A 10,270-nucleotide genomic window follows, 5' to 3' on the forward strand; every position below is an offset into this window, starting at 1 on the left:
GAGCTGGATGGAAAGCATCATACACCGAAACTTCAAGAACACGATAGGAGGAAAAATCTTCATGGTCTGAGGTTAGGCAAACAGTTCTCAGATATGAAAATAAAAGGATAATTCATAAAAGAAAAAATGTGGTAAAGTGAACTTGATCGCAATTAAAAACTTTCACTCTACAAAAGGTACTGTTAAAAAAAGAAAAAGAAAAAAGATTGGGAGAAAACTTTTGCAAACTATGTACATAACACAGGACTTCTGTCCAGAACACTTGAAGAGCTCCCAAAGCCCAGCAAGAAGAAGATAATATACCCAGTTCAAAGGGAAATACAGGCGAAACGGCGCCCACTCTGAGGACCACCGAGAAGAGGCAGTGAAGCATTAAGAAACAGGGTCGTAAGCAAGGGGGCAGACAGGCCGGCCAGGCGCAGCCCGGAGCGCAGACCCCCAGCGCAGGAGGAGTGAGTGATGGCCCCGTCCTTGCTGGGCTGGGGGGCTGACATGTGCGTGGGGGCTGACATGTGCGTGGGGGCCAGAGCTCTTCCGCGCAGCATTGAAGGGGAACACCACGTGCCAGCGAGTCCGCAGGTGAAGAGGGTTGGCTAGGGCTACCAAAACTCACCACGTGCCCCTCCACTGCTGGGTAACCAAGGAGCAGGGATCTCTAGACACTCTTGCATTGAATAGAGGTGGAAGAGGATGATCCCAGAATTTTCTTCTCATACAGAATATGTACCCACCAACTACAGCTTTTAGAGCTAACTTACCAAAGCAGAAGGCACTGCACACCAAAAAGGTATCCCTTCTTGCCAAAATACCACCTTTCACTGCGCAGAAGTAAATATCATAAAGCACTTTAAGTTCCAAATTTTAAAAGACTAAATAAATAATAAAGTCTTAACAAAAACCATGTTGAGACCTATTATATTCTCCAAATCTCATCTGCACTAAGAATATTAAAATTAAATTACCAATGTCTAATTAAATCTCATTTCATTAGACTTAAAACACAAAAGGTATAAAATTTCATGCAAATTTCTATACGTATTTTAAAGAAATCTCTTGAAAAAGAAGTGCTCTTTCACACAAAGAGTGGTAGTCCTCAAAAGAGCCAAAACATCTGTATTCACTTTAAAGCTCATCAAGACAGACTGACATTTTTAGGAGAAGCACATGGCTTGCTGAACAGTCATCTAGAACAGAATCTTTTGTCTGGTAAACCCTATTCAAGGCCCATTTCCTTATGTATGGAGTGGCTGAATAAAGAAGAAAACATATTTTTGAGTCCTAAAAAACACAAAGAAACAAACTCTTCGTCCTGCTTTGTTAAGCATATAGCAAAACATGTTACAAAAGCGGCCAGCTCTTTACTCTCAACTGCTCTCCACATCTGAAACAATTCTAAGAAATTGTTGAAACAAAAGAACTCTAGAAAAGCATGAAACTTTCTTAGAGAACTATATCCACCAAAGACCACCTCCCTAAAAGAGGCATTTCCATTTTAAAGGGTAAAACACTTTCTTCTTAAAACTCCGAAGGGCAGAGTTCAACAGCTGCGCTGCATTAAACCTGAGTCCTTCCAAAAGGAAGAACAGGGGTCTCTGGAGAGCACACAGCGCGGCCGGCCGGCCTCGCCTGCTTTCTCCAGCATTCTCAGGATGCCTGCTTTGCCTCAAAGGGAGGCTTCTCCAAGAAAAAGCCTCTATCCAGTGCATGGGTGAAAGGCATACAACAATTCAGATTTGGAAAATATGTAAAAATTAAAGCAATTTTGTTTGTTTCTGGGAATCTCCACACACCCCCACCCCAGGAAAAAGTACATTTTGAAGTCTTTCGAGATGTAGCATTAAAGACTATTTAAAAGAAAAAAAAACACAGTAGTTTTCAGCCCTAGATTCTCATCGTAATCATCATAAAGCTAAGCCTCAACCTAAACTTACTGAACCAATACATATTGGGACCAAAGCAACTGGATTTTTATGTCCACTGCAGGTGACTTTGGTGCACAGCAAGTGTTTAAAAACCACTGAACTGAATGGAGCATGATCCCACAAAGGAAAAATCAAGCCGAGTGAGGGCCCTGGCCGGGTAGCTCAGTTGGTAAGAGCGCCCTCCCAATACGCCAAAGTTGCAGGTTGCATACAAGAGCCAGCCAACGGACGCATCGATGATAGTGGGGCAAATGGAAGTTTCTGGCTCAAACTCTCTATCTCTAAAAGCAACTAAAAAATTAATTCTAGGAAGTAAAGGCAGAAAGAAAAGGTCACATCTGAGCAACTAACTAGTTCTAAAGAACCTAACTTGTATTCACTGATCAAAACAGACAACAGGAGAATTTGAGAGAGAATTTTGAAGTGCTCTCATGCCATTAATTACAGCACAAAAGCCTTAAAACAGTTTGCCAGAATACCCAAATATCTAGATGAAAGTAGGTATGGAAAATGTGGCCACTGAACAATTCAGGCACAATAAGCTTCCGCCAGAATCTTCGGGAAGTAAAACGGAAAAGTTCCAGGAGCTCATGCATTACCTGCAACTATCTGCCAACCTTTAAAGAGCTCCAGGCTCGGCTCACCACCATCCGAGCTTCAATGACCCTACTTTCTGTTACACACAATCCTAACAGGGTTCCTCGCTTGATATTCAAACCCACGCTGAGCCCAACAGGGCAGCGGAACTGCTCAAGGGGAAGCAGACCGGTCAAGGAAGGACCCCAGAACGCGTTACAGAGCAGACACGAGAACTCAGAAAGCGTAACGGGCACTGCACGGCTTTCAAAGGCGGCCGAGTCCAGTAACCGTTGTCCTTAGTGGCCACTGGAGCAAGACGACAGCAAGTTACGTTCGGAACGCCTCGTTACTGCACGCATCACACGTACTTTGTTTAAGAGGGCGAGCAAGTATAAAAATCAAGTTACCTATGGAACGGCTCTCACCAAAAATAATGACAAAATTTACAGGAAAGAAATCCCAACTGAAAAATAAACAAAAAAAAAAAACCACCAATTGCTTCGTCAGAGCCTCCCGTCGTGCAAGAGGCACGGTGGGGCGAGAGGAAGGAGCGTCAGGAGTCGCTCACAGAACACGCCTCACCGAAAGGAGGGGAAATCACGGACGATACCGAGGTTTCCATTTACTTTTATCAGACGTAACAACTCCCTCCGGGAAAAGCCGACGTGTTCGTTCCTTCAGACGGCTAAATCAGACAGCTTCCGAGTAACGTGCAGGCAGCCCGTGCAGACGCTGCGGGCTGGGTCCCAGACCACGGCGAGCAAGTGGGTCTCACGACAGAACGCGTCACAATCCTTTTGCTGCTGGAAGGTCTTGCTTTCAATTTGTAAAAAACACAACATCTGTGAAGTCCAATAGAGCCATGCACGATAAAAGGAGGTATGCCTGCAAACTGAAAAACCTGTTTCCTCACCTGTATCTGTTTCCTCCTCTGAAAAGAACTGAGACTGCGAACACCTGAGCTCACAGGATTCCTATGAGAGATACATGAGGTGATAATACGGGCAAAGTCCTTGGCACAGTGGCCTATACACAGTGAGAAATATAAATTAGCTGCTACTCTTAATTTGTGCTCAGAATAAATACCAGAAAAATGACTCTCAACTTTCACCACAGGATGTGTTTCAGAAGCTTTTCCAAAGTGCCTTGCTCTGCACCCACTCCCCACCAACCAGAGCCCCTGCTGACTCAGCTGTATTGTGTGGGAGCTGAGCGGCCCCACCCTTCCCCACTCAGCCCCACGGACTATAGACTCGTAAACATCTCATGTAGAGCAGCTTGCACAGAACAAGTCTGATAATCACAGTTACTGCTATTCCAGAAAGCTCTCATGTCCCATGAGTGCCCTTTTCCAAATACGTTCGTTTACACCTTTTTTAATTTGAATACAAGAGTCAAGATAACTGCCAAAGAAATGTCTGAATACAAAAAAAATCTATTTATGACGTCAATCAAAACTAAGTAGTTTTGGGTGAATACCCAATTACAATTAGAAAAGAATAGGTGTTTTGTATGTATTTTATATTCACATTTATTGGGTTGGCCAAAAAGTTCATTTAGTTTTTTCTGTACAGTGACTAGTAGCACCAAGTTGTCTTTAACTTCATTTGAAACAATTTTGTTAGATTGTATTACAAAAGCAGTTACATCAGCATGCATTTTAAAAAAATAAAAATCAGTGAATTTTTGTGCAGTCATTTTAATATCAAAGATGGAGGAAGCAACATTTTTGCTGCATTATGCTTTATTACTTCAAGAAAGGTAAAAACATGACTGAAACGCGAAAAGATCTGTGCAGTGTGTGGAGACGGTGCTGTGACGGATCGAAGGAGTCCAGGGTGGTGGGCGGTACTTCTCGGCCCTGCTGACATTCCGGCCCAACCCCTCCCTGCCGTGGGGCTGTCTCCCGCACTGGAAGGGCTGGGGCAGCGCCCTGGGCTCCGCCCACTGGAGGCCAGCAGCGGGAGACCGCCGACACACCAACATACATCCGCGTCAATAAAGTTACTGGTGAAAACAAAAAATGTGTTTCATCTAACGGAAAATGCGTAATGGACTTTTGGCCAGCCCCATACACAGGCCGGTCCCTACGCGGCTTTCACTTATGCGGCTGCTGATGGAGATACCGCTCACGGCTCCCTCCTTTTCCTCACAATCGCACCTCTCACCCCGCACTGTGTGTACTCGTCAGTGCACGCACTCACCTGCGAGGGGCCGGCCGCTGCACTAGGTGCCAGGAAGTATACACCACTACAGGCAGGCTCTTTTCCAACCCCCGGCAGCCTGCGCCCTCGCCCCTGACCCGTTCCTCTGCCAGGGTGCACGTGCGTGTGTTACGCTGCGGGGAACGACAGTGCGGACCCCTTGGTGGCATGCAGCAGAGGCTTATTTCTTAATCACGTTGGATTGTATGTAGCCCGCAGGCATGAGCTTCTGCTTTGCTCCCTGCTACCCTCATCCCAGCATCTAGGCTAAACGGGAAGACCCGGCTCAGGGCCCGTCCATCTCAGCAGAGGGGGACAGACGAGGCGGCCCTCGGACCGCTCCTCAGGCTCCTGCTGCACCAGGCGCTCCGCTCCCAGCAGCAGGTCACTGGCCAAAACCAGTCACCTGGCCAATGGGGCGGTGACGTGTGATCCTGTCACAGGGGATGGAAGTGAGTATTTTAAAGAATTCCATCTACCACCAAGGTTAAATAAAAATATTCAAGTTTGAATTAACATAAATTGACATTTATTTAGGTAAGGCTAACTATGTGCCAGACACTATTCTAGTATTTATTAGTATTACAATAGTATTTAATTCTCCTAAGAATTATTCAACAAAAATACTGCTACTGATAAAACAGATCAACTAGTTAGGGGTTTTTAATGAGGAAAATAAGCCAAACAATGAAACCTGTCAGAAGGCATTTAGGAAACATCCCAAGCTCACAAAACTTGGCTTCGATGTGTTCCAAAGACAGCAAAATAGCTGCCCTTCAGAGAGAAATGTGTTTATCCAGAGTATCTGTAGAGCCAACCCACTGGTTTTACACCAGGGGTGTCAAACTCATTTTCCCCGGGGGCCACGTCAGCCTCGCAGTTGCCTTCAAGGGGCTGAAATAATTTTAGGACTGTGTACATGTAACCCCTCCTTGGCTGTTAAGGAGCTGAAATTACATTCGGCCCTTTGAAGGCCACCACGAGGCTGACGTGGCCCCCGGGGAAATGAGTGTGACACCCCTGTAAATTTAGACGTCCTAAATGCTTCTCAAATGTGAACTGTGACGCTTTCCCAACAAGGTGTCTGACGCCCAGGACTCTCCACACCTCGGGGCCTCGCACCCCTCAGAGCTCCCTGCAGACTCGTCATTGCCCGCTGGCTTATCTGTCGCTGGAGAAAGGAAACGGAGCAGCAGGGCCGAGCCCAGGCCGGAGCGCAGAACGAGCCTGAGAAAGGCCGGTGCACCAGCACCGCTGCCGCCGCCACCCCTGCTGCGGGCCTGCTGCAGGCCGGGGGCGCTCCGTCCCAGGTGAGCACACACAAGACTCCGTCCGAAGTCAGGAGCGGAGAGACCGCACTGGCTGGGGGGAGTGTGCACGCGCAGGCTAAACCGACAAAGCCCGCTGAGCCCTAAGTACCGCTGCTCTGAAAGAGGGCGCCATGTTCGCTGGCTTTCGCATCAATATCCTAAGTAGTTAAACTCCCCTGGACACCCCCTTAGGAGAGTGGGGGGGCAGGGCACGCAAAGCCCGAGGAGCCGGGACACTCACTCTGGAGCACGAGCCCGGGAACTAGACCGGGTAGATTGGAGACACGGTTCGAATGATTTCCTCTCTTGTGTTTTTGGTCTGCTTTGCTTTTTCATCTTTTACTGATACAATTAAATTCATAAGTTAGCGTAGCTGGACACGGCTTCTTCCCTTCCACGAACAGCTCCCTCTCTCCGATGTTCATGTTTCTGCACTACTCCCTGCCTTACCGAGTGCCTCGCTGACTCCGCCCTCCCTAATCTTCCTCAAGTCATCTGAAATGTCACCTCATTTGCAAATGTTTTCTAGACATTACTAGTTCTCCTTCCACAACTAACCTTTTCAAATCTTCATTGCCCACAAAGCACGCGGGAAAGACGGTGCTTAAGGACGAACAGCAAATACTATGAATACTCTGAAAAATACTATGAAAAACAAAAAAATTAAAAGGTATAGAAAGCAAATCAATGTGTCACTGGACTTGTGTTTAAACTTTGTTTTCCTTGGCTTTTAAGTTTTGTTAAAGTGTGAAACAAAAGGCCTCTTATATGACCTAAATTTTTATTTGCTTTTCAAAATCTGTTATAACACACTTGCAAGAAGAAACTCTTTAAATCTGGGTAAGTAATATTAATTATCATCAGAGTTTCCAAAACGTAGTATCTTAACTTCAACTACTCCAATTGCTGACATACGGCCATGCTTTGATCAGCTGTGCGCCCGGGCACCCTTCGAATTTGCTTTCACTTCTGGGGCCCCTGGAGATACGGGGAACTTGCTGGGAAGTGCAAAATTAATGTCCAGAGCGTCTAGGAGAACGAGAGCCACGCTGACTCGCCTCTCGTCTAGCCCTACGCCGCCCCATTAAGTACCCGACCTCAGAGAAACACTTGCCATTCCCCAGGTCCTCCACATGCAGAGCAGTGAACTGCAAACTCACTGGCCTGTCCCCATTCACAGCATCATTATTTTCCAATGACCGCACATTATCCCTATGTCTCTGGACCACTTACTGCCTTCAAGCCTTTACATAGCCCACTAACCTTGCCTAAAACCCACTATTTAAACCCTTAATAAAAATCACCTCCAATAATCCTTTCTAACTCACTCCCGCTCTAACCCTGTGTTCCCTTTTTTAAATATAACACTAAATTAATTAGCATTCTAACGACTCCCATGGGTCCCACACCCTTCACACCAGTCCATCCAGTCAGTCCCCCTGTCCTTGTTCCCAACGTTTAGTATGGGGCAGGACACTCTGTGTAAGCCCTGGCTTACATTTACATGGGTTGGTCAAAATGTGAGTTTGTTTTACCGTAGGTGGCTCTGATAGTGCTTAGTTTTCTTTAACCTCATTTGAAACAATTTTGTTAGATTGTATTGTGACAGCTGTCATATCAGTGTGCATTTTAAAAAAAAAATCAAAATTGGTGAATTTTTGTGCAGCCATCTTAAGAGCAAAGATGAAAGAAAATATGAAACATTTTCAGTGCATTATGCTTTATTGTTTCGAGACTGGTAAAAATGCAACTGAAACACAAAAAGATTTGTGCAGTGTATGGAGAAGGTGCTGTGATTGATCGAACCTGTCAAAAGTGGTTTTTGAAGTTTCTTGGTACTATCGACATTCTGGCCAAATGCTCCTTTGCTGTGGGGCTGTCTTGTGCACTGGGAGGTGATGAGCTGCACCCCTGGCCTCTGCCCACTGGAAGCCAATAGCGGGAGAGAGCTGACTTACTCAAAATACAACCAAATCAATAAAGTTATTAGTGAAAGTTAAGGTGTCTTTTATTTTACAGAAAAAAACTAAACACACTTTTTGGCCAACCCCATACTAACAAGCCGTGAAAACAACGATAAAACATAACAATTATTCGCAGATAAGAATGCTTGTGTCTGTGCCCGTGCTTGTCGTGTTGGACTACAATAAAATCTGAAAAATTCGGGGAAAAAGGGAAATGCAGGATTAAGTAATGCAGTCGCGAATAAATGTCATCATTACAAAAATGCTGCAAGACTAGGCGGTAACAACAAAACTGAATTACTACGAGGGTTTAATACAATTCTGGATGGGGAACCTCCCGGGGTGACCACCAGCCTTTGAAAAATCAACCTCTACTATTTTCCCAACCCTGACTTCCACCAAGTGTTCCTCCCAAGCATAAAATGGATGGCTGCATGAAACCGTGTTTCCGTTCAGAAGCCAAATCAACAGCACTCCGAGCGAAGAGGAATTCACCTCCGCCCCCCGCCCCCCGCCGCAGATAGGGGCCAGAGTGGTGGGCCGGGAGGGAATTCACCCCCAGCCGAGGACGGGAAGGAAAAGCCAACAGAGGACTTCGCCCCCCCCACCCCACCCCAGGTAAGGACCGCAGTGACGGGCTAACAGGTAGTAACTTCACCCCCCGCAGGTGAGGACGAGCTGAGCAAACAGGCCAGCAGGTGAATTCACCGCGCAGGTAAGGAGGGGAGTGAAGGGCCAACAGGTGACTCTGCCCCCCAGGCATACACGGGAGGGGGCGGGCCAGCACGTGACTTCACAAACCCCCCCGCCCCCCCCCCGTCCCCCGGTAAGGACCGGAGTGACGGGCTAACAGGCGACTTCGCCCCCAGGTGAGGACGCGAGGGACACGCCAGCAGGTGAAAGACGGAGGGTGCGGGAGTCCGGGAACCGGTGAGGCTCCGCCGGTGTTCCGGGCACCGGAGCAGCTGGGGGACACCCGCCCGGAGACCTGCCCCGGGGCTCCAGGGCACCCCCCCCCTAGAAAACCTGACGCCCCGGCCGCTGCCGCCCGGCTCGCCGGGCCCGCGACCTCCGCAGCAGCGCCGCTCGCCCTCCCCCAGGGACGCCTTTCCCGAGGCCTTCGCCGGGGCCCAAGCACACGGAGCCCCGCAGAAGTGGAGGAGACGCCCGAGAGCCTGAAGAAGAGGCCTGACAGTCCTGTTACCTGGTCGGAACCCGAGAAACGGAAACGGCAGCCGCAGCCGCGGCCCTTCTCCCCCACAGCGCTCGCCTCAGCGCCTCTGACATTGAGACCGCCGCCATGTTGCCGCACGCGAACGCCGGACGGGTGCCCGCGACGGACAAACGTCCTCCGTCCTCAAGCCCGCGCAACCGCGAAGCAAAGGGGCGGGGCTCTGTTCTATTTATTTTTGTCTGCTCTTTTGTTAAACGCTGGAATTTAGAAAAAGCGGTGAAAGGTTTTGTTGAAGAAAAATGCACAAATGCTTTAAGTGTAAATAGTACCCCAATCAAAGTGTAATGTTTTTTGTTACTGTTATGACCGCTTATTTAATGAAAGAAAATGCTTGAAAATTTAAACACCTGCAACTCATAATTTTTTCAAAGGACTCCAAATATTTAGGGCCGAGCCCACTGGAAGAGCCAAAGGGCCCTTTTGGCTCTTGAGAACCTAAAGTAGTACTTCTGCAAAGTGTTGCCAGATTGAGCTCGCCCGTCTCCAGGACCAGGCTGTGTTCTGAGTGATGCGCTCTGTTACGATAGAGTTTCCAAACGAACTCTGCACACGTGGCCTGGCGCAGGGTTATTATTTTTCTTTCTTTTTTGATGTGTGGCTGTATATGAAAAACTCACGGAGCATAATATTGGATGTCACTGCATTCTCAGCAGTTTCTGAATATGTGATCCGAATCCACAGACACCAAGAAAATTATTAACTCTCTGTCCATACAAAACAAAAAAAATCATCTTCGGAGACACGTGTTGGAAACATGTCGACCTGAAGAACAATGACTGTATGAAATAAAAAGCAGGTTCCTTAGTGGGTTTTTTTTAAGAGTTTTTAAAAACATAACGCTGCTGCTTTTAGAATTAAGCACGTGGAAGTATAGCCTTTATTAGAAGAACAGGGTTAGCAGGAGGATGGGGAATGACTTGCTTCTGTATTGTGGCTAATTGAAAGAAAACTTAACACATAAAGAAAAGGGGGAAAGAAAGAGATTCAGCAGCATTAGCACCTAGAACCAAAGAGAGGAAACCAGTCCAGGGAAAGATAAAATGCAAAGAAAGATAAA

General features: G+C 47.2%; 1 protein-coding gene across 1 annotated transcript in view; it reads right to left on the bottom strand.

The window, feature by feature from the left end:
• NDUFS4 (NADH:ubiquinone oxidoreductase subunit S4) overlaps positions 1-9,326 on the bottom strand; it is a 75,922-nt gene extending 66,596 nt beyond the window's left edge. Inside the window, exon 1 of the mRNA XM_045839958.1 lies at positions 9,184-9,326. Within this exon, the coding sequence (XP_045695914.1) occupies positions 9,184-9,281 (98 nt within the window). The 5' untranslated portion in view covers positions 9,282-9,326. The remainder of the gene's footprint in view (positions 1-9,183) is intronic.
• Between the last annotated feature and the right edge of the window lie 944 nt (positions 9,327-10,270).

Source organism: Phyllostomus hastatus, unplaced genomic scaffold (genome assembly GCF_019186645.2).
Source record: "Phyllostomus hastatus isolate PE091 unplaced genomic scaffold, TTU_PhHast_1.1 phas_contig_329, whole genome shotgun sequence".
NCBI lineage: Eukaryota > Metazoa > Chordata > Mammalia > Chiroptera > Phyllostomidae > Phyllostomus > Phyllostomus hastatus.